The following is a 26013-nucleotide window of genomic DNA, read 5'->3' on the forward strand; positions in this document are numbered from 1 at the left end:
TGCCTGCTGGTAAAACGTGTGGTAAGGTCTCCCGCCAGTCTTAAAAAGTCATCAGTTGAGGTACAGTTCCTACGGAGTCTCAAAAACTGACCTTTAGGGATCCCATTCTTCAGATGTGTCGGATGAAAACTAGAATAATGAAGAAGGTTATTCGTGGCTGTCAATTTCCGATAGAGGCAGGAGGAGACACAGTTTCCTTCTAAGGTAAGCTTGATATCCAAAAAGTCTATGGTATGTGGGGAGATAACAGAAGTCAATTTAATGTTGAGCAAATTTGAGTTCAGATCCTGAATAAATTCCTCACATGCAGAATGTGACCCTGTCCACAAAAACACCACGTCATCTATATACCGTCGCCAAGTGGCAATGTTACTCAAGAACATTACATGTTGGTACACCACAGTCTCCTCCCACCACCCCAAAAAGAGGTTCGCATAGGAGGGCGCACACCGCGCCCCCATCGCGGTCCCGGAAATTTGTCTATAATATTTTCTATCAAAGACGAAATAGTTCTTATCCAAGACAAAATGCAACAATTCCAGTAGGAAGAAGTTATGCTCACCGTTCCCATGATGTTTATTCAGGTAGAAGGAGACTGCTTGGATACCAAGATCGTGGGTTATGCTCGTATACAAGGATTCAACATCCAAACCCACCAACAGGGTACCCTCCGGAACCGTCAAATTTTCAAGATGCATCATCAAGTGTGCTGAGTCCCTTATGTAAGAGTCCAAGGAGAGGGCCAAAGGTTGCAGGAAGTGGTCTAGGTAAATGCAGGGTCTTTCCATAATGCCACCAATACCAGATACTATCAGCCTCCCCGGGGGCCTGTCAATTGACTTGTGGACTTTCGGCAATATATAAAACATGGGAACCACCGGATGGTGAGTAACAAGAAATTCCGCTTCCCTTTTATTCAGAATACCTTCTCTAGTGGCCTCTTTTATGAGATGATCCAATTTGCCCTTAAAAACCCACGTAGGGTCTGAGGGAAGGACATGGTAGTTGTTAATGTGGAATACATTTCATGAGGCCAAAGAACAACATTCCCTCCCTTATCTGCTTCACGGACCAGGAACTCTGTGTTATTACACAACTCCTTCAAGGCTCTCTTCTCTTCAATGCTTAGATTGTTGTGTCTTAGGCTATCCAGTCTTAGATCTTCAATATCCCTGCAGACACTCTCAAAAAAAATTTGTACAGCTGGAAAGAGTGAGAGCGATGGTGTCACCTGTGAAGGAGACCTTCTGGCAAACCTGGTCCGGTCTGGTATGCTCTCGTTTTCCTGTAGCAGTTCCAGGAGGTCCCTAAAGGTCTGTCTCTCGTCTTCAGGGAGTGAGTCCACCAGAGAGGGTTTATGATACAGAAGTTTAAACGTCATCTTCCGACAAAACAGATACAAGTCTTTTACTAGCGTGAATTTGTCTAAGGGATTCGTAGGTGGAAATGATAGTCCTTTCATCAATACAGATTTTTCTGAGTCCGACAAAATGTAAGAGGAGAGGTTAATAATTTGAAGTTCTTCAGTCTTGGAGTATGTTGACATTTTTTCCGGGGCTATCGCCTCCGATTGAATCTCGTCTCTCTCTTGTGTATTGGTGACCAGTTGTGACGATTCTTGCCTTTTTGTCGTGTGGGTCCGTGACTTATGTCTCCCCCTCCTCCTCCTACGCCGCCTACGGCTCCCTCCGGGTCGCTCATGTCTGAGGATAAAAAATCACTGGACGACAGTTCACATCTGGGCGGTTGCACAGATCCATTGCCACTAGTTCCTATTTGGATTTTGCTAGAGTACCGTCTGTTACCATGATGTACCCACTTGAAAGCTTGATCTTTACCAAAGTCCATTTTATCCCTATAAAATTTATTCCTCTTCCCACTGATAATATTTTTCTCAAACTCATCCAGTGTCTTCTTCAATCTTACAAGGAAAGGGTTGACCAGCGTTTCCTTATCAAAAGCCTCAAGTTTACTTTCACTGATTTTAATATCCTCCTTTATTTTTGTTAGGAGCGTTTGATCATGTTCAATAAGCATGTCCATTAAAATCCCAGAACACTGCAAAAGCCCTGTCTCCCAGACCTTTTTAAATGACCCCCGCCGCGGCGGCGCACCGTCCCGGTGTTTGTCCCCCTTTTCGTTATACCTGTGGGCTGTGAGTTTGGGTGCCGGATCTGCGGAGTTGGACTGGAGTGTGCGCACAAGGGGTTTGTTGGTGCGTGGTCAGGGCAACCATTTCGCTACGGGGACACGGGCCACTTCCGGTCATGCGCAGGGATGCTGTATGCCCGGGTGTCTTGATCGGCAATACTCGGGGGCGACATACTAGTAGTGGTGCGGGTGCCTTGAGTGTGGGAACCGGTTAGACATTGCCGCATTTTTTGGTACAGGTCTCCATGGTGTGGGCTTTATATATATATATATATATATATATATATATATATATATATATATATATATATATGTACGTGACGGATGATGTAGTCACGTTACCTAGGTGACCACCGGGACTTGCGCAGTTATGACTTCCGGAACGCTGATGGTCTGAGACCGTGTGGAGGCGCTTGGTGCCTTGCAAACAATCCTCTTACAGCTGTAAGTGATCAACAAATGAGTAAGTACTATATAATCCAGTGTATGCTAGCCACATTATCCTTGTTACCCCTGATGAAGTCACTCTTGTGACGACACGCGTCGGGTTGACCACGTGGGAACCAGCTCTCTCCTCCTTTCATGTCCTCCTGAGCGGTATGATTGAACCTTGACCATGAAGATGAGCCTGTCCATTAAAAGGGGCACTATAATTATCTGTGTCTAGGGTTTTATATAGTGGTATCTATATTTCCCTTTGGGCTTTGCAATAGCTTCATCTCTATTTGACCTACTATCTTATTAGTATTCTTTTTCCTCATATTGGAAATTACTATTCATCTGTGTATCTGTGGGTACCTATATGAGTATCAGCTATAGGGCTAGACATTGCTTGGTGGTATTTGTCGTTTCACTATTAGCAGGAAGGGCTCTGCTCTAGGGGGGGAGGGAGGCGGGGGCTGGTAATCCTATGTGGTTTTTCGTGGGTTAACTTGTATTATTTTTGTTTGTGGATTCTTTTTAAGTGTTTTTAAATTTATATATGTGGCTTGTGACATGTTATTAATAAATTTTGTTATATTTTTGTGATCCCTGCGTTTCTGCATGTTTCTTTTCTTTTGGTTCAATTAATTAATAATGGTTCAGGAGCCAACCCAATTAGTAGCGTAATTTACTTCAGAGGACGTGTAAGTACGTTATAGAGCAAGGAGAAACGAAGCTAGTAATTTTATATATTATACTCCAAAAGGTAGGCAGTGTTCACAAAAGCGTAAAAAGATATTCTAAAATGAGACAATTATGTATTTACAGACGATTACAAAATAAAAAGGGATTAAAGGAAGAAAATAGACTTAGTTTTCTCATATCATGGCTGACCATGCAGTTGGGGGGAAGGGGAGCATATGTCCCAATGCATCACAGATGTGTGTCTCTTGGCTAGTTCCTTGGACAAAAGCTAGTGAAAAATGAGCTCTCACTGTTATACCCTTGGTTGTGACATCACTGAGTGGGCTGAGTTATGGAATGCACTCTTACTTTCTCAGAGGGACTCAGAGTTACAGAACATTCATATCTGCCATAGCTCCAGGATGCAACCTCGTGTCGCGACGACGGAATTACCATTGTTCTTGTTTTGAGATTAGCATTCTATTAAGACCAAACATGACCTGGCTATACAACGCGGTTAATCAGAAATTCGTTTCTTGGATACCAAGGGTACGGGAAATTCGAAAACGCACTGGGTGATGGCCCGGCTGATGCAGAGGCCAAAAATGTATTTGTCCTGCTTCCAGACCTAAACTGCGCGATTATATACCAGTTTAAGAGAACAAAGGGAATGCTTCCCGACCATGCTCTTACACAAAGCTGAGTAGGCCTGCTCCCAGCACACTGGTTTCACATTACAGCTGCATGCAGGGGGAAGGGAGGAGGGAGCAGTGAAAAGAAGAGCTTTCTAGGCAGTGTTAAGAGGGGGGGGGGGGGGTCAGAAAGCCCACAGTGTGTGTCTGAAAAGCCATGGAACCTTCTAGGGGGGTATCCTCAAAATATGGCATATTTATATTATCTTGACACACACTTGTGCAAATTGGATCGTCGGGGACTACTGTAGATGCTTATCGTGGCTGTGGCATGGCTTTCAGTGATCTCCGCATACTTCTTTAGAATTTCACGGGGTCCAGGTTTTGTGATTTTTATTACAACCAAAATACAAAGAATTGTACAATTTGTCAACAGAAATCCGTCCATATATGTAAGTAATTTCTGGAGTTTCTTTCACTTGTCTTGCAAGCCCAACAGATAATGACCTTATACATGACATTTTCAGATCCTAATTTCCCTTGTGGCAAGATTATTTTCTGTACAGTAAGGAGGAGGCGATGTGGCTGGGAAGAGGTCATGCTGTCACATGGGCCTACTGTTTATTTCTCTTCAGCCAACGTAACGTTTGGGGAAGTACGGGACGTCCTAAAGAGACCAGCTGGTATGGAGGCCTGCTGACAATGCTTTGTGGGAGACAAATCTGCAGAATAAGATGGGCTCCGTCAAGGCTCATTGAAGGATTAGACATGGACTTTTAGGAAGCTTACTCTCCTAGGGTGCACTTGCAAGATGATGTTTTTTATTTAGATTTTTTTTCTGTGAAATGGCTAAGTTGCTCTGTTGTGATACTTCCTAAATATTGGTTAGTCAAAGGTGGGCTGTCATCCTGATCTGTCATAATATTTGATATCTGCTACTGTGTATGAACTGGGAATATTTTCATCATGGTTTGTGTTTGTCTTTTTTTTTTTTTTTTTACATTTTTTTTTGCATTATTAGTAATCTCGTTAGTAGAAAAAATATGATCCTTATGTACAGATCCCAAATCTGTCTGTGCATGCTGCTTCCACCTCTGCCATAGAGATTGCTGTGACATCACCGGAACGCTGTGATCCCTATGCCATAATAGGGTGTATAGACAGAAGTTGTTTTCATGACAAAAACTTTTAAGTGAATAAGTACTTTGCTGTGTTGGTTATAATATGGATGGCTTTTGTAGTTTCCATTCACCGACCGCAAGCAAAAAGTTGTTTACTTATTGATGAATCCAAATTTTAAAGAGGCTGGTCAGTCATGATGATGATGATACACGATACCCAAATGGATCAGCTAATATTAGCTCTGGAGCCTGCTGGATGCAAGCATTGAAAAAATATTCCAGGAGAAGGATGATTCTTACAAGGGAGTTGCCAAAGTTGAAGAAAACCTTTATTCCGCCATACTCCTAAAGACAGCAACATTTTAACAAGCCTGACAAGCTATCCTAAGGATGGGTTATCAATATACATACGGTGAACCCCTTTAAATGGAACCGGTCAGCAGGATTGTGCTCAGTAACCTACAGACAGTGTCAGGTTGGCTCTGTTACACTGATTAATGTGATACCTGCGCTGTAGTATGATCGGATCTAAAATGTCCATTTACTTATTTTATTTGATACTAGCTGAAGAGCCCGGCGTTGCCTGGGCATAGTAAATATCTGTGGTTAGTTATAGCACCTCACTTCTCTTATTTTCCCATCACGCCTCTCATTTTCCCAATCACATCTTTCATTTTCCCCCTCACATCTCTCATTTTCTCCCTCACACCTCTCATTTTCTCCCTCACTCCTCTCATTCCCCCCTAACACTTGTCATTTCAACCTCACATCTGTCATTTTCTGATCACTCCACTATTTTTCCTCACTTCTCTCATTTTGCACTCACACCTTTTCATTTTCACCTCACACCTCTCATTTTCACCTCATCACCTCAGTATATACATGTTTGTCATCTCCCTTATATATAGTATACATCTGTATGTCATCTCCTGTATATAGTATATACCTGTATGTCATCTCCCCTGTATATAGTATATACCTGCTGTGTGTCATCTTCCCTATATATAGTATATACCTGAATGTCATCTCCTTCTATATATAGTATATACCTGTATGTCATCTCCTCCTGTATATAGTATATACCTGTGTGTCATCTCCCCTGTATATAGTATATATCTTAGTGTCATCTCCTCCTGCATATAGTATATACCTGCATGTCATCTTCTATATATAGCATATACCTGTATGTCATCTCCTCCTGTATATAGTATATACCTGTGTGTCATCTCCCCTGTATACAGTTTATATCTGAGTGTCATCTCCTCCTGCATATAGTATATACCTGCATGTCATCTTCTATATATAGCATATACCTGTATGTCATCTCCTCCTGTATATAGTATATACCTGTATGTCATCTCCTCCTGTATATATATGTACCTATATGTCATCTCCTCTATATAGTATATACCTGTGTGTCATCTCTCCTGTATATAGTATATATCTGTGTCATCTCCCCTGTATATAGTATATACCTGTGTGTCATCTCCTCCTGTATTAGACCTCGTTCACACGTTATTTGCTCAGTATTTTTACCTCAGTATTTGTAAGCTAAATTGGCAGCCTGATAAATCCCCAGCCAACAGGAAGCCCTCCCCCTGGCAGTATATATTAGCTCACACATACACATAATAGACAGGTCATGTGACTGACAGCTGCCGTATTTCCTATATGGTGCAATTGTTGTAGTTTGTCTGCTTATTAATCAGATTTTTATTTTTGAAGGATAATACCAGACTTGTGTGTGTTTTAGGGCGAGTTTCGTTTGTCAAGTTGTGTGTGTTGAGTTGCGTGTGGCGACATGCATGTAGCGACTTTTGTGAGATGAGTTTTGTGTAGCAACATGCGTGTAGCAACTTTTTGTGTGTCGAGTTACATGTGACAGGTTAGTGTAGCAAGTTGTGTGCAGCAAGTTTTGCACATGGCGAGTTTTGCGCGTTGCGGTATTATGTGTAGTGCCTTTTGAGTATGTGCAAGTTTTGTGTGAGGCAACTTTTGCATGTGTTGCAACTTTTGTGCATGTGGCAATTTTTCCGCGTGTGCAAGTTTTGCGTGTGGTGAGTTTTTAATGAGGAGAATTTTGCACTTGTGGCGAGTTTTGCAAGAGCCTAGTTTTTGCATGTGGCGAGTTCTGCGCGTGGCGAGTTTTGAGTTGCGACTTTTGTGTTTTGACTTTTATGTGGCGAGGTTGGTGTATTTGTGGTGAAATGTGTGCTGAGGGTAATATGTGTTCAAGCACGTGGTAGTGTGTGGCGCATTTTGTGTGTGTTCATATCCCCGTGTGTGGTGAGTATCCCATGTCGAGGCCCCACCTTAGCAACTGTACGGTATATACTCTTTGGCGCCATCGCTCTCACTCTTTAAGTCCCCCTTGTTCACATCTGGCAGCTGTCAATTTGCCTCCTACACTTTTCCTTTCATTTTTTCCCATTATGAAGATAGGGGCAAAATTGTTTGGTGAATTGGAAAGCGCGGGGTTAAAATTTCACCTCACAACATAGCCTATGATGCTCTCGGGGTCCAGACGTGTGACTTTGCAAAATTTTGTTGCTGTAGCTGCGACGCTTCCAACACTTTTCCTTTCACTTTTTTCCCCATTATGTAGATAGGGGCAAAATTGGTGAATTGGAACGCGCAGGGTTAAAATTTTGCCTCACAATATAGCCTATGACGCTCTCGGGGTCCAGACGTGTGACTGTGCAAAATTTTGTGGCTGTAGCTGCGACTTCTCCAACACTTTTCCTTTCACTCTTTTCCCCGTTATGTAGATAGGGGCAAAATTGTTTGGTGAATTGGAACGCGCGGGGTTAAAATTTCGCCTCACAATATAGCCTATGACGCTCTCCGGGTCCAGACGTGTGACTGTGCAAAATTTTGTTGCTGTAGCTGCGACACTTCCAACACTTTTCCTTTCACTTTTTTCCCCATTATGTAGATAGGGGCAAAATTGTTTGGTGAATTGGAACGCGCGGGGTTAAAATTTCGCCTCACAATATAGCCTATGACGCTCTCGGGGTCCAGACGTGTGACTGCAAAATTTTGTGGCTGTAGCTGCGACGGTGCAGATGCCAATCCCGGACATACACACATACACACACACACACACACACACACACACACATTCAGCTTTATATAGTAGACTAGCTGAAGAGCCTGGCGTTGCCTGGGCATAGTAATTATCAGTGGTTAGTTATAGCACCTCACTTCTCTTATTTTCCCATCACGCCTCTCATTTTCCCCCTCACGCCTCTCATTTTCTCCCTTACACCTCTCATTTTCCCCCTCACTCCTCTCATTCCCCCCTAACACTTGTCATTTCGACCTCACATCTGTCATTTTCCGATCACTCCACTATTTTCCCTCACTCCTCTCATTTTCCCCTCAGTACATACATGTTTGTCATCTCCCTTATATATAGTATACACCTGTATGCAGTGACGCTGCTACCATGAGGCGATTTGAGCTCTTTGGCTCAGGTGGCAGAAGAGAGTGGCGGCAGATTCTGTAGTATTATACTTACCTACTCCCGGCGCGGTCCCTGGACGTCCCTGCTTCTTCCAGCGCTGCAGATTCTTCCTGCACTGAGCGGTCACATGGTACCGCTCATTACAGAAATGAATATGCGGCTCCACCTCCCATAGAGGTGGAGCTGCATATTCATTTCTGTAATGAGCGGTAACTGTGACCGCTCAATACAGGAAGAAGATGCAGCGGTGGAAGAAGCAGGGACGCAGCACCAGCAGTAGGTGAGTATACGGGGAGGGGAGAGCTGGGCGATATTTACCTCTCCTCGTTCCAGTGCGGCTCCGTCTTCAGTGGCTGTGACGCTCAGGTCAGAGGGCGCGGTGACGTAGTCAGTGCGCGCCCTCTGCTGAACGTCAGTGCCGAAGACGGAGCCGCACAAGGAGCAGGTAAATATTGCCAGTGCCGGGGGTCCTGAGCGAAGAGAGGTGAGTATGTGATTTTTTTTTTTATCGCAGCAAAAGCATATGGGGCAAGTGGCTGTACGGAGCATCTTATGGGGCCATAAGTCTTGTGCAGCACTATATGGGGCAAGTGGCTGTGCGGAGGATCTTATGGGGCCATAACGCTTGTGCAGCATTATAAGGGGCAAGTGACTATACGGAGCATCTTATGGGGCCATAACGCTTGTGCAGCATTATAAGGGGCAAGTGACTAAACGGAGCATCTTATGGGGCCATAACACTTGTGCAGCACTATAAGGGGCAAGTGGCTGTATGGAGCATCTTATGGGGCCATAACACTTGTGCAGCACTATAAGGGGCAAGTGACTGTATGGAGCATCTTATGGGGCCATAACACTTGTGCAGCACTATATGGGGCTAGTGACTGTACGGAGCATAGTATATACCTGTGTGTCATCTTCTGTATATAGTATATACGTGTGTCATCTCCTCCTGTATATAGTATATATCTGTGTGTCATCTCCTCCTGTATATAATATGTACCTGTATGTCATCTCCACCTGTATATAGTATATACCTGCATGTCATCTCTCCTGTATATAGTATATATCTGTGTGTCATCTCCCCTGTATATAGTATATATGTGTGTCATCTCCTCCTGTATATAGTATATACCTGTGTCATCTCCTGTATATATTATATACCTGTGTGTCATCTCCCCTGTATATAGTATATACGTGTGTCATCTCCTTTGTATATAGTATGTACCTGTATGTCATCTCCCCTGTATATAGTATATACCAGTGTGTCATCTCCTCCTGTATATAGTATATACCTGTATGTCATCTCCTCCTGTATATAGTATATACCTGTGTCATCTCCTCCTGTATATAGTATATACCTGTGTCATCTCCTCCTGTATATAGTATATATCTGTGTCATCTCCCCTGTATATAGTATAGACCTATATGTCATCTCCTTCTGCATATAGTATATACCTGTGTGTCATCTCCCCTGTATATAGTATATACCTATGTGTCATCTCTCCTGTATATAGTATATATCTGTATGTCATCTCCTCCTGTATTAGACCGCGTTCACACGTTATTTGGTCAGTATTTTTACCTCAGTATTTGTAAGCTAAATTGGCAGCCTGATAAATCCCCAGCCAACAGGAAGCACTCCCCCCTGGCAGTATATATTAGCTCACACATACACATAATAGACAGGTCATGTGACTGACAGCTGCCGTATTTCCTATATGGTACATTTGTTGCTCTTGTAGTTTGTCTGCTTATTAATCCGATTTTTATTTTTGAAGGATAATACCAGACTTGTGTGTGTTTTAGGGCGAGTTTCATGTGTCAAGTTGTGTGTGAGGAGTTGCATGTGGCGACATGCATGTAGCGACTTTTGTGAGATGAGTTTTGTGTGGCGACATGCGTGTAGCAACTTTTTGTGTGTCGAGTTGCATGTGACAGGTTAGTGTAACAAGTTGTGTGCAGCAAGTTTTGCGCATAGCGAGTTTTGCACGTGGCGAGTTTTATGTGTGGTGCGTTTTGAGTATGTGCAAGTTTTGTGTGAGGCAACTTTTGCATGTATTGCAACTTTTGTGTATGTGGCAATTTTTCCGCGTGTGCAAGTTTTGTGTGTGGCGAGTTTTCCATGAGGTGAGTTTTGCACGTGTGGCGAGTTTTGCGTGAGCCTAGTTTGCATGTGGCATGTTTTGCGCGTGGCGAGTTTTGAGCGGCGACTTTTATGTGGCGAGGTTGGTGTATGTGTGGTGAAATGTGTGCTGAGGGTGGTTTATGTGCTCAAGCACGTGGTAGTATGTGGCGCATTTTGTGTGTGTGTTCATATCCCCGTGTGTGGTGAGTATCCCATGTCGGGGCCCCACCTTAGCAACTGTATGGTATATACTCTTTGGCGCCATCGCTCTCATTCTTTAAGTCCCCCTTGTTCACATCTGGCAGCTGACAATTTGCCTCCAACACTTTTCCTTTCACTTTTTCCCCATTATGTAGATAGGGGCAAAATTGTTTGATGAATTGGAACGCGCGAGGTTAAAATTTCGCCTCACAACATAGCCTATGACGCTATCGGGGTCCAGACGTGTGACTGTGTAAAATTTTGTGGCTGTAGCTGCGACGGTGCAGATACCAATCCCGGACATACACACACACATTCAGCTTATATATTAGACTAGCTGAAGAGCCCAGCGTTGCCTGGGCATAGTAAATATCTGTGGTTAGTTATAGCACCTGACTTCTCTTATTTTCCCATCACGTCTCTCATTTTCCCAATCACATCTTTCATTTTCCCCCTCACATCTCTCATTTTCTCCCTCACTCCTCTCATTCCCCCTAACACTTGTCATTTCAACCTCACATCTGTCATTTTCTGATCACTCCACTATTTTTCCTCACTCCTCTCATTTTGCACTCACACCTTTTCATTTTCACCTCACACCTCTCATTTTCACCTCATCACCTCAGTATATACATGTTTGTCATCTCCCTTATATATAGTATACATCTGTATGTCATCTCCTGTATATAGTATATACCTGTATGTCATCTACCCTGTATATAGTATATACCTGCTGTGTGTCATCTCCCCTATATATAGTATATACCTGAATGTAATCTCCTTCTATATATATTCTATACCTGTATGTCATCTCCTCCTGTATATAGTATATACCTGTGTCATCTCCCCTGTATATAGTATATATCTGTGTGTCATCTCCTCCTGTATATAGTATATACCTGCATGTCATCTTCTATATATAGCATATACCTGTATGTCATCTCCTCCTGTATATAGTATATACCTGTAGGTCATCTGCTCCTGTATATAGTATATACCTGTATGTCATCTCCTCATGTATATATATGTACCTGTATGTCATCTCCTCCTCTATATAGTATATACCTGTGTGTCATCTCTCCTGTATATAGTATATATCTGTGTGTCATCTCCCCTGTATATAGTATATACCTGTGTGTCATCTCCTCCTGTATTAGACCTCGTTCACACGTTATTTGCTCAGTATTTTTACCTCAGTATTTGTAAGCTAAATTGGCAGCCTGATAAATCCCCAGCCAACAGGAAGCTCTCCCCCTGGCAGTATATATTAGCTCACACATACACATAATAGACAGGTCATGTGACTGACAGCTGCCATATTTCCTATATGGTACATTTGTTGTAGTTTGTCTGCTTATTAATCATATTTTTATTTTTGAAGGATAATACCAGACTTGTGTGTGTTTTAGGGCGAGTTTCGTTTGTCAAGTTGTGTGTGTTGAGTTGCGTGTGGCGACATGCATGTAGCGACTTTTGTGAGATGAGTTTTGTGTGGCAACATGCGTGTAGCAACTTTTTGTGTGTCGAGTTGCATGTGACAGGTTAGTGTAGCAAGTTGTGTGCAGCAAGTTTTGCGCATGGCGAGTTTTGCGCGTGGCGAGTTTTATGTGTGGTGCCTTTTGAGTATGTGCAAGTTTTGTGTGAGGCAACTTTTGCATGTGTTGCAACTTTTGTGCATGTGGCAATTTTTCCGCGTGTGCAAGTTTTCAGTGTGGCGAGTTTTCCATGAGGTGAGTTTTGCACTTGTGGCGAGTTTTGCAAGAGCCTAGTTTTTGCATGTGGCGAGTTCTGCGCGTGGCGAGTTTTGAGTGGCGACTTTTGTGTTTCGACTTTTATGTGGCGAGGTTGGTGTATTTGTGGTGAAATGTGTGCGGAGTGTGTTATATGTGTCCAAGCACGTGGTAGTGTGTGGCGCATTTTGTGTGTGCTCATATCCCCATGTGTGGTGAGTATCCCATGTCGGGGCCCCACCTTAGCAACTGTACGGTATATACTCTTTGGCGCCATCGCTCTCATTCTTTAAGTCCCCCTTGTTCACATCTGGCAGCTGTCAATTTGCCTCCTACACTTTTCCTCTCATTTTTTCCCATTATGTAGATAGGGGCAAGATTGTTTGGTGAATTGGAAAGCGCGGGGTTAAAATGTCACCTCACAACATAGCCTATGATGCTCTCGGGGTCCAGACGTGTGACTGTGCAAAATTTTGTGGCTGTAGCTGCGACTGTGCAGATACCAATCCCGGACATACACACATACACATTCAGCTTTATATATTAGACTAGCTGAAGAGCCCGGCGTTGCCTGGGCATAGTAAATATCTGTGGTTAGTTATAGCACCTCACTTCTCTTATTTTCCCATCACGCCTCTCATTTTCCCAATCACATCTTTCATTTTCCCCCTCATATCTCTCATTTTCTCCCTCACACCTCTCATTTTCTCCCTCACTCCTCTCATTCCCCCCTAAAACTTGTCATTTCAACCTCACATCTGTCATTTTCTGATCACTCCACTATTTTTCCTCACTTCTCTCATTTTGCACTCACACCTTTTCATTTTCACCTCACACCTCTCATTTTCACCTCATCACCTCAGTATATACATGTTTGTCATCTCCCTTATATATAGTATACATCTGTATGTCATCTCCTGTATATAGTATATACCTGTATGTCATCTCCCCTGTATATAGTATATACCTGCTGTGTGTCATCTCCCCTATATATAGTATATACCTGAAAGTCATCTCCTTCTATATATATTCTATACCTGTATGTCATCTCCTCCTGTATATAGTATATACCTCTGTGTCATCTCCCCTGTATATAGTATATATCTGAGTGTCATCTCCTCCTGCATATAGTATATACCTGCATATCATCTATGTATAGCATATACCTGTATGTCATCTCCTCCTGTATATAGTATATACCTGTGTCATCTCCCCTGTATACAGTATATATCTGAGTGTCATCTCCTCCTGCATATAGTATATACCTGCATGTCATCTTCTATATATAGCATATACCTGTATGTCATGTCCTCCTGTATATAGTATATACCTGTGTTAAGTCCTTCTCAGTCCCTGGCTTACTAGAGGTAGGGATCCTGAGTAAATGACACGCAAACAAGGTATTGTGTGATCATATACAGGGGAAGCCCAGGAGCACATCTCTCTCTCTGGGCTTTGCCCTTCCTTTATATAGAAAAGAATTATTCTTTTACAGACATGCGCACAAGCGCTCATATTTCACTATCTCTTACATAAACAATCTATACCAGTCTTTATCAGTAGAAAGTTACATCATCTGGAAGGTGAATGAAAGGCTGCTATTGAAAGAAGGAATGCACACATGATTACTTCCATAAAAGGAAATGTCAAGTCAGCAGAAATGTATCTTGTTGTAAGCGAGATTTCTCAGGAAGAAGACAAGATGGATTCCTTTAGTTCAGTCTGATCTCCACAATTCCCCCCTTTGACATTTTCTTTTATTTATTTTATTACCACAGGGCCAAAGACAAAGCCTTTATTTGGTATTACACATGTACATGCTTGTATTCAATAAGAGAATCAAATCTAGTATTAATTCTTCCATTTAACTCTCGCAACCTTTTCTTTGTTTTGCAATAAGTACAGATATTACAAAGGGATAGCAAAATAAGCGCAATAATCAGTATTAGCAAAGGATAACATAAGAGAAGAAGGAAAAAAAAAACTTTATACTCTTGCATCTATTACACAAAGTTTATCTGTGCATACTGAGATACTCTTGAGCACAATCTGGAATAGTACGTATATGACTACAATAATCATAACTATATGTATTATGCTCTGCATAATCCCAGCAACCCACCCACCGATTCCTCTGAACCAGTTGGCTGGGTTAAGAAAAGAAAAGGTATCTGACCACCAGCTATCCTTATTCTGGTCATTGTCTTTGTCATACTGATCTCTGAGTCGTTGTACGTCCTTTAATTTAAATGTCATACTCATAGTACTATTCGGGTCTATATAATGACAGCAGGTGGGTCCGATGATTTGACACATACCCCCTTGTGAGGCAGTTAGGTAATCCAATACCAGGGTATGTTGGTTAGTGACTATTATAAGCTGATTCTGTACAGCTATACTAGTGTTTAGTATATCCAATATATCCCAGATCTGATCATCTAGATAATCCGTGGCTCTAACTAATTTATCCCACATCTGTGTTAACATAGGATAAATAAAAATGGTACTAGCAATTTTGTTAGGAATTCCCATTTGTACTATATGTGGCCTCCCCGAGGGACGTGGTGAGTTATCTGCAGCTCTTTTATACAGTGTGTGCTTGGGCACGGCTTGCATATTCACTTGTTTATTTGAAATTATGAATGTAGCCGGGGTTAGGCGTCCTAATGTACAAGTACCCTTTATACCTACGGGAAGCCATTTATATGCTCCTTCTCCGCATATCCAAAATGTACCTTCAGGCAGATCCCATAGAGCTGAGTGCTGCAATACCAATCTGTGAGCCAAGTCCACAAATCTAGATACATTCTGAAGCATACACCAAGAGGGTTTTTGTCCCAAGGGGCTACAGTACCCGGCTGCGGGATTCCCACATACAGGCATTCCTTTGATATACTCATCGGATTTATTACAAACCAGGTTCCCCAGCTTACTTGTACAACTGTTTGCATCACCTTGGGGGAACAATTTAGAATGTTTCCATTTTCTATTATGTATGTATCTTTCCAATACTACAGGTTTGAAAGCATCAGAGGGGGGGACGGTTGTACTGAAACTAAGCTGTAGATTTTCTATGGGGACCTGTCCTAAATTAGTTAATCCAGTCTTATTTCTAGGTACCCATTTTCCTCCCCTAAATGCTAAATATTGTAGATGTGTGTTACTCCCTGAGAGATTACCCTGCCACCAAGGAAATTCTACCCATCCCACAATTGGTATGGCGATTGTAGTATTCCACAGCCTAGCATTACCAATTTGGTTGTTGGCCAGGTTGTCTGAACAATTAGGCCAAGCGAATATTTCTTCTGCTAATACGGGAACTGCTAGAAAAGGTATACTTGTGGCTGATACCGGCGAATGGGTACAGATCCAACAATCTGTCAGGGTTTGTGTATTGTTTAACAAGTCATGCACTAATTTTCTATGATGTTGTACGAATCTATTGTTCAAAGGGGCTAGAGAATTCAGTCTATCCCACGCCTCCGTTGAGGTTATCATTATTAACATCAATATCATGAGTTTATACTGCTTTTCTTGCAATGGCTTGCATGTATCCATGATGCCTTTCCTTCAAGCTTGACTGATGTAGGTGTTGTCAACAGGACTTGGAAGGGTCCGTCAAACCTTGGTTCTAGAGCCTTTCTGGTGTGTCTTTTTACATAGACTTGATCACCTGGTTCCAACTTGTGACTTCCTTCTGTGTTGTCAGGATCTGGAAGGGAAGCAAAAACTTGTGCATGCACCTTAGTTAATTGTTTCTGAAGATTTTGCACATAAGAAGTCAATGACTCAATATTTAACACAAGTTGCTGTGGAAAATAACATCCTAAATTGGCAGTTCTGCCAAACAAAATTTCATATGGAGACAGTTTAGTCTTACCCCTTGGGGTATTGCGTATTGAGTAAAGGGCCAGTGGAAGGCATTCTGTCCAAGGCTTTCCTGTTTCAGCCATGGCTTTCTGTATTTTTAATTTTAAAGTTCCATTTATGCGTTCCACCTTACCAGAACTTTGAGGATGGTACGGAGTGTGTAACTGACTTTCAACACCCAACATTTTCAGTACATTTTGAAATATTTCTCCAGTGAAATGAGTACCCCTATCTGACTCGATCACTTCAGGGAGACCGTAACGGGGTATCAGTTCGGCAACTAGCTTTACAGCAGTGTTTTTAGCTGAAGCCTTCCGAACTGGATAGGCCTCTGGCCACCCCGAGAACATGTCCACACATACCAACACATACTCATACCCATTACTTTTTGGCAGCTGGATAAAGTCTATTTGTAATCGCTGAAACGGTTAGAGAGGTCGGACGTGGTGCTTCATAGGGGTCTTTGTTGTCTGTCCGGGATTATGTGCCAGGCATATAGCGCATGCAGCACAATAGTCTCTTGCATAGTTGCCAAAACCTGGAGCCAACCAGACTTGCTTTGCCAGTAGTGTCATTGCATTTGCAGACACATGAGTAGGGTGGTGCAGTCCACCAACTACAATCGGATACCAGGCTCTAGGTAGACATATTAGTCCATCTTTCTTCCAAATTCCCGCTTGTTCTTCTGCCCCTTCCTTTTTCCACCTGTCCCTCTCCTCTTCTCCTGCATCTTCCTGTGCTTGTCTCAGTCTATCTTCAGTATTTTCTGTGGGGTTTACAGTATGAACCTGTTGTAAGGGTTTGACAGCTGCTGCTTTGGCTGCTTTATCAGCCCTATCATTTCCCCTAGATTCCCTAGTGTCGAGTCTCACATGTGCAGCTACCTTGATTACTGCTACTTCTTTTGTTTCTTGTGCAGCCTCTAAGATCTGTTTGATCAGCTGGTTCTCAGCTATTTTAAGAGCTTCAATCAATGCTGTTAGTTCTGCTTCTTGTGCAGACTGTTTCGGTGGAAGTGGTTCTGCTTTGAGAGTTTCAGATTCTGACACAACTGCATACCCTGTATGGAAGTTACCTGTGTCATCTGCAAACCTACTACCATCTATAAACAGCTCTAAATCTGGATTTTGAAGTGGTGTTTCGGATACATTGGGTAAGCCTACCGTTTCTTGTAAAATGAGCTCTGTACAATCATGTGTGTCTGTAGGGAAAAAATTTGCGTGTGGATCCGTGTCCTTATTCCCCCCTTCAGACTCGAGAGGTAGCAGTGTAGCTATATTGAGAGTCTGAAGCCTAGCAAATGTGATAGTAGAGGGGAGCAACAAAGAACACTGTAGCCGCAAATGTCTGGCCATGGAAATGTGTTTTGGTTGGACCTGGTTTAATATCCCATAAACATCATGTGTAGTTTGAACTGTGAGTGGATACTCTAGGACAATTTCTGATGCTTTGTCCAACAATAGTGAGACAGCAACAACTACACGTACACAGGTTGGCGCTGCTCTAGCTACGGGATCTAACCTTGCTGAAAGATATGCAATTGGTCTTTGTTTCCCTGCATGCTTCTGGGTAAGAACTCCTGTAGCATGGGAATCAACTTCTGCAGCCATAAGCTGAAACGGTTTGGTGTAGTCTGGTAGCCCTAACGCTGGAGCTGAAACAAGGGCATCTTTTAATTGTTGGAACGAAATCTGACCTTCTTTTGTCAACAAATAAGGTTCACTTTTTACACAGTCATACAGTGGTTGCATTAGTTGACTGGCATGTATAATCCATTGTCTACAATGAGACACTATTCCTAAAAATGCTCGTAGCTGTTTATGATTTCTAGGCTCATTCATCTGTCTTATTGCTTCAGTTCTTTGTGGTGTAAGATGCTTTTTACCTTGAGAAATGCAATGACCTAGAAAGACCACTTTGGTCTGACAAACTTGTAGCTTTTGTCTATTCACTTTACACCCTTCTTTTTCTAAAAAACATAGTAAACTCACAGTGGACCTTTCTGCAGTTTCTAGATCTGGGCAGCAAAGTAGTAGGTCATCCACATACTGCAAAATTACTACCTGTGGTTCGGGTTCAAACCTCTGAAGGACTGTTTGTAGGGCATTTGAATAAAGAGTAGGGGAGTGTATCATTCCCTGTGGAAGGCGTGTCCACGCCAACTGTTTGCCCTTAAATGTAAATGCAAACAAATGCCAACTATCTTGGTGTAAAGGAACCGAGAAAAATGCATTTGAAAGATCTATTACAGTAAATACTTGAGAACTGGCTGGTATCTGTGATAGTAACGTATGAGGATTGGGTACAACTGGGGTGATTGGATCTAGAACTTTGTTTATTTCTCTTAAATCATGTACCATACGATATTTGGGCATAGAACTCTTATCAAGAGTTCTCTTTTTGACTGGATACAGAGGAGTGTTAGCAGGTGATTGTATCTCTACCAAAACTCCTTTCTCTTTCTATCCCTCTATCTGTTTTGTAATCGCTAGTTCCTGCTGGGCACTCACAGGGTATTGTCTGAGCTGTGGGAGAACAGTTCCTGGTTGCACAGATAGTTTTACAGGAGAGATATGCAATAGTCCCACATCGGTGTCACCCTGTGCCCACAGTGTTTCTGGGACCATTGAGAGGTCTAGATCTGTGGTGTACTCTTTTTCTTCAGCATAATCCTCAAAAGCCTGAATTCTAACATATTGTTCTAATGTTTCTGCATCATCAGGGATAGTCAGTATAACTGTGCCATCTTCCCTAAAATTGATGTTAGCTTCTAATTTCTTTAGGACATCAGTTCCTAACAAACATGTTGGGGCACCTCTGGCATACAAAAATCTGGATGCAAAACATTTAGGTCCTAATGAGACCTCTAGGGGCACAGTATATGGCAGTGTTCGAATTACCCCATCATAACCCTCAGCAAAAGTTGTTTGTTCTGAAATATCTTCCGGATTCGGAAGAAAATCTTGATTCAAAATTGAGGAAGTTGCACCTGTATCTATCAAAAATGGAATCTCTCTCCCCCCACATTCACCTGTATCATAGGTCTTCTAGCTGGTAGGGAAGTTTGTAACACATCGAGTCAATCTGAATCTGGTATGGGACCATCTATGATGGTAGATTTCTGCTGGTTGTCCGTTTGGGGAGGGTTATTTCTGGGAACAAATTTGCCTGACTTTATATCTGCCAACTTCTTCCTGCACTCTCTTTGGAAATGACCTGGCTTTTTACAGTAGTGGCAAGGAAAGTTGTGTCTCACTCTTCCTCCTGTATTAGCTTGTGCTATTCTAACAGGCTTACGATTCTCTCTCATATCCATGACTATTCCTAAACATCGTTGTTTCACAATATTTGGTTGTTCAATTGTTCTCCAATCTGGAGTAGAGGATTTAAATTTTTCTCTGATTTTCGGATCTAGCCCCTCTATTAATTGTTTTGTAAAAAGTCTCCTTACTGAAGCATCAGTCAAATCCAATCCTTCATCCCTAAAGCTATTTTCTAATTCTTGACTATATTTTCAATACTTTGCCCAAATTTCTGCATAATCACACCCGTAGATCCCCTTTCCCTCTGTTTTTCTCTCATGAAAATTATTAATGCCTCTGTGAACTGGGTACCTGATGCTTCTGTCTGTAAGGCACCCCCTTCTGCCACTGGTCTATTGGGCTGTAGGTGTGTCAATAATTCCTGAAAAAGTCCGGGGGACATTTTCATTCTACATAATTCTTCCCCGTCCGCCCAGACCCCAGCATGAGTCTGCATGATTTGTTGTATGTATTGTGCAAATCGGATGGGATATTGAGTGGGATCAGGCGCATTATGCAGGAGGGACATACCTTCAGCAGGGGACCAAGGAAAATACTGTCGGGTCTGGTGATATCTAGTTCCCATTACCCCGTCAGCACCAGGTTCCCTAAAGGGTCTTGGTACTACCCTAACAGGGGCAAGTACAGCGCCATGTCTAGGTGTACCACAGACTAGGCAATCATTTCTCCAATCTGGATTTTGTTGTCCACAGTGTGAACATACCCATCCTCCTACCCCACCAAGATTGGGATACAAGGCTGGAAATTGTTTTCCTCCTTCTGCTCCTCCAGATGGTACAAATGATTGGGCTTTTGGATCTAGGTAAGGTGGTGGGATTATGTCACAACTTTTTCCCTTCCCCATAATCCATTTGGAAGTGTCTGGATCATACTTCCAATTCTCCTCTTTAGCTGTTTTTGAGACCTCTATCATACAGTGTATGATTTCTTCCCACCCATTGTCTTTGATAATTCCACCTCGTTCTTTACTCAGTTTTTCCCATTCTGTACTGAACATAAGTGCTTCTGAAATTCCCAATTTTTCTCTTACCCTTCTAATCTGACTTCTGACTGTCTTCCCACATCTTTCCTGTATGATATCTGCTGCTTCCACTTGTCCTAAGACGGTTTTTGTCTGTTTATTTCCCATTTTTATTTTTTATTTTTTTTTCAATATTAGCTATTTCTACCCCAGGTGACGTTTGGACAATCACTTATCCTAGGTGATGTCTCGTTGCCTTCTCTCCTAGGGAGCTAAAATATTGAAGGGCTGATCTGCTCCATTCTTTCTAATGTGCAGAATGTACTTAAGTGCTATTATGCACGCAAACAGACCCAGCAACACCATACAGATCACAAAACTTTCTGTGTCAGTTAGCATACTTGTCCCAGGCTCATGGACCCGCGTCCTGGGCTCATTCTATCAAACCTTATCCAGAAATGAAGGAGGTTAAGCACTTAAATGAGAGTCAAGCATGGGCGGAGGTCTCCCCGAAAGGACGCAACCACATGACCCAGTTAGGCTGACTTCCGTGTATAAGGCTTATACCCCAACTATTTCGGCTTATTTTTCTACGCACTTTTGCTCTTCTTTCACAACATACCACAACCTTCACACTGTTCACACACTGCCAGGGACAGGACTCATAAATCTATACAATATAGTAACCCGAGTTTTATAGGTATCTACTCACTACTAGACTAACCCAGCGTGACACGGCTCATAGAGATCTTTCGGATAATACAAGGCAGATAAAAGAGAACTAATAATGTCTCTTACCTGGCCAGGTTTTTCAGTTCATTTGCCGTCCATTATCCCAGATCTCCATTGTCCGTATCTGCAGGTGAATCTCGAGCAAATACTCTCATCTCGGGTCCCTGTTCGGTGCGCCAAAGAAATGTTAAGTCCTTCTCAGTCCCTGGCTTACTAGAGGTAGGGATCCTGAGTAAATGACACGCAAACAAGGTATTGTGTGATCATATACAGGGGAAGCCCAGGAGCACATCTCTCTCTCTGGGCTTTGCCCTTCCTTTATATAGAAAAGAATTATTCTTTTACAGACATGCGCACAAGCGCTCATATTTCACTATCTCTTACATAAACAATCTATACCAGTCTTTATCAGTAGAAAGTTACATCATCTGGAAGGTGAATGAAAGGCTGCTATTGAAAGAAGGAATGCACACATGATTACTTCCATAAAAGGAAATGTCAAGTCAGCAGAAATGTATCTTGTTGTAAGCGAGATTTCTCAGGAAGAAGACAAGATGGATTCCTTTAGTTCAGTCTGATCTCCACACCTGTATGTCATCTCCTCCTGTATATATATGTACCTATATGTCATCTCCTCCTCTATATAGTCTATACCTGTGTGTCATTTCCCTTGTATATAGTATATACCTGTGTGTCATCTCCTCCTGTATTAGACCTCGTTCACACGTTATTTGCTCAGTATTTTTACCTCAGTATTTGTAAGCTAAATTGGCAGCCTGATAAATCCCCAGCCAACAGGAAGCCCTCCCCCTGGCAGTATATATTAGCTCACACATACACATAATAGACAGGTCATGTGACTGACAGCTGCCGTATTTCCTATATGGTGCAATTGTTGTAGTTTGTCTGCTTATTAATCAGATTTTTATTTTTGAAGGATAATACCAGACTTGTGTGTGTTTTAGGGCGAGTTTCGTTTGTCAAGTTGTGTGTGTTGAGTTGCGTGTGGCGACATGCATGTAGCGACTTTTGTGAGATGAGTTTTGTGTAGCAACATGCGTGTAGCAACTTTTTGTGTGTCGAGTTACATGTGACAGGTTAGTGTAGCAAGTTGTGTGCAGAAAGTTTTGCGCATGGCGAGTTTTGAGCGTTGCGAGTATTATGTGTGGTGCCTTTTGAGTATGTGCAAGTTTTGTGTGAGGCAACTTTTGCATGTGTTGCAACTTTTTTGCATGTGGCAATTTTTCCGCGTGTGCAAGTTTTGCGTGTGGCGAGTTTTTAATGAGGAGAATTTTGCACTTGTGGCGAGTTTTGCAAGAGCCTAGTTTTTGCATGTGGCGAGTTCTGCGCGTGGCGAGTTTTCAGTGGCGACTTTTGTGTTTTGACTTTTATGTGGCGAGGTTGGTGTATTTGTGGTGAAATGTGTGCTGAGGGTAGTATGTGTTCAAGCACGTGGTAGTGTGTGGCGCATTTTGTGTGTGTTCATATCCCCGTGTGTGGTGAGTATCCCATGTCGAGGCCCCGCCTTAGCAACTGTACGGTATATACTCTTTGGCGCCATCGCTCTCATTCTTTAAGTCCCCCTTGTTCACATCTGGCAGCTGTCAATTTGCCTCCTACACTTTTCCTTTCATTTTTTCCCATTATGTAGATAGGGGCAAAATTGTTTGGTGAATTGGAAAGCGCGGGGTTAAAATTTCACCTCACAACGTAGCCTATGACGCTCTCAGGGTCCAGACGTGTGACTGTGCAAAATTTTGTTTCTGTAACTGCGACGCCTCCAACACTTTTCCTTTCACTTTTTTCCCCATTATGTAGATAGGGGCAAAATTGTTTGGTGAATTGGAAAGCGCGGGGTTAATATTTCACCTCACAACGTAGCCTATGACGCTCTCAGGGTCCAGACGTGTGACTGTGCAAAATTTTGTTGCTGTAGCTGCGACGCTTCCAACACTTTTCCTTTCACTCTTTTCCCCGTTATGTAGATAGGGGCAAAATTGTTTGGTGAATTGGAACGCGCGGGGTTAAAATTTCGCCTCACAATATAGCCTATGACGCTCTCGGGGTCCAGACGTGTGACTGTGCAAAATTTTGTGGCTGTAGCTGCGACGGTGCAGATGCCAATCCCGGACACACACACACACACACACACACACACACATTCAGCTTTATATAGTAGATAAATCTTATTCAGAAAAAAAAGATCTCTCAAAATGGTACTGGCTGAGCAATAGTACGATCTGATCGATGGACTGTGCCAGCATTTTCTTGGTGGAGACAAATTTTTTTTCCTCTAGCAAAATGGCCGGCGCCACTTTGAGAAATATATATATTTTTTTCTGAATAAATTTATATCGCCAAATAAAATAAGTTAATGGATATTATAGAGGCGATAATGCAACAGTGCCGGCGCCTGCCTGCTGAATGTGAATTTTTCTTCTTCAAAACTTAGTATGTAAAATAGGGGGCAGGTCACTAAGAGCGCCACATGAAGACCCCCACAGGCCGCCCTGTAGCATGAGCATATCATTAACTCAAAACTGAAAATAAAGATTAAACAGCCACAAGACGGATTTCATCAACCAAGGTATCATTGTAATCAGTATAACAGCACCGACCTGACACTGTCTGTAGTTTACTGTGCACAATCCTGTTGACAGGTTCCCTTTAAGTGTGCTTACACCGTTTCAAAAAGCTCCTGTAATTACTGTATCTTTAACATTTATGGATTTTTCCTTAATTTATAGTCATGGCTGCACATGGTTCACCAGACGGAACAACTGAGTAAGATCATGAAGAGTCATGCAGAAGAGCTGAATGCGGGACCCCTCCACCGCCTCAATGTCATGATCAAAGACAAGCAGCAAGTGAAAAAGAGCTACAACAGCATTCACCAGCAGATCGAGGCCGAGCTGTACAAGGCAAGTCTTTTGTTACCAGTCGGCCATTTTCTAGTTAACATACAGCATGTGATAATGTGGAATGAAAGCGAAAAGTGACATAAAACTAGACCAGTAAAGTGGGTATAGATTGGGAATGGTGGTGAATTGTTAGGTTTTTTAAGCCATTGGATGTTTATAATGTCTCATTACATTTCCTGGAAGCCTTCGCCCATTGCCTGCTTCTGGAAAGATGTTCAGGTTTACTACTTAAATGAGGAACTGAATAAAAACCAAAGCTACTCTAAGCATACAACTCAATATGTTGATAATCTACTGTCATCGGTTTGTAGCCGTGCGGCAAGGTCACCAACGGCGTTTTCCGGGCTGCGGTGAGAGGCATTCATGGGCATTTATAGAGCTGGGTACCCACAAGGGTCCCCGCTCTCCTGTCTCACCACATGGTGCTCACCATTTAGAGCATATTCAGGTAGCATTTTCTTTCTGATAAATTTTGCATGAAAACCACATTTTCACAGCAGAATCAATGCAAAAAATGGTTATATAATCAACACCATTGTTTTCAATAGAAACTGGGTTTCTGTTTCTATATGGCTGCAGTTTTTCCGTATACAAAAGTGATTCTGTTGGCGTTCAAGCCAAGTATTGGTGCGGGTTGCACACATGGCGTGGTCAAACCGTCTTTGAAGTTGCAGAATTGCTGAACTATTTCTGCTCTATTTCTACACCTATTTGAATTACATAGTAACATAGTAACATAGTTAGTAAGGCCGAAAAAAGACATTTGTCCATCCAGTTCAGCCTATATTCCATCATAATAAATCCCCAGATCTACGTCCTTCTACAGAACCTAATAATTGTATGATACAATATTGTTCTGCTCCAGGAAGACATCCAGGCCTCTCTTGAACCCCTCGACTGAGTTCGCCATCACCACCTCCTCAGGCAAGCAATTCCAGATTCTCACTGCCCTAACAGTAAAGAATCCTCTTCTATGTTGGTGGAAAAACCTTCTTTCCTCCAGACGCAAAGAATGCCCCCTTGTGCCCGTCACCTTCCTTGGTATAAACAGATCCTTAGCGAGATATTTGTATTGTCCCCTTTTATACTTATACATGGTTATTAGATCGCCACTCAGTCGTCTTTTTTCTAGACTAAATAATCCTAATTTCGCTAATCTATCTGGGTATTGTAGTTCTCCCATCCCCTTTATTAATTTTGTTGCCCTCCTTTGTACTCTCTCTAGTTCCATTATATCCTTCCTGAGCACCGGTGCCCAAAACTGGACACAGTACTCCATGTGCGGTCTAACTAGGGATTTGTACAGAGTCAGTATAATGCTCTCATCATGTGTATCCAGACCTCTTTTAATGCACCCCATGATCCTGTTTGCCTTGGCAGCTGCTGCCTGGCACTGGCTGCTCCAGGTAAGTTTATCATTAACTAGGATCCCCAAGTCCTTCTCCCTGTCAGATTTACCCAGTGGTTTCCCATTCAGTGTGTAATGGTGACATTGATTCCTTCTTCCCATGTGTATAACCTTACATTTATCATTGTTAAACCTCATCTGCCACCTTTCAGCCCAAGTTTCCAACTTATCCAGATCCATCTGTAGCAGAATACTATCTTCTCTTGTATTAACTGCTTTACATAGTTTTGTATCATCTGCAAATATCGATATTTTACTGTGT

The 26013-nt window shown here is 42.4% G+C and overlaps 1 protein-coding gene across 4 annotated transcripts in view; it reads left to right on the forward strand.

Moving 5' to 3' along the window:
* The window catches only part of FER (FER tyrosine kinase), a 485813-nt gene that overhangs the window by 83288 nt on the left and 376512 nt on the right, over nt 1-26013 (forward strand). For all 4 annotated transcript variants that reach the window (XM_069752566.1, XM_069752558.1, XM_069752574.1 and 1 more), the window contains exon 5: nt 24170-24343. In XM_069752566.1, coding sequence (XP_069608667.1) covers nt 24170-24343 — 174 coding nt within the window. The remainder of the gene's footprint in view (nt 1-24169; nt 24344-26013) is intronic.

This window comes from Ranitomeya imitator, chromosome 1 (assembly GCF_032444005.1).
Source record: "Ranitomeya imitator isolate aRanImi1 chromosome 1, aRanImi1.pri, whole genome shotgun sequence".
Classification (NCBI taxonomy): Eukaryota; Metazoa; Chordata; class Amphibia; order Anura; family Dendrobatidae; genus Ranitomeya; species Ranitomeya imitator.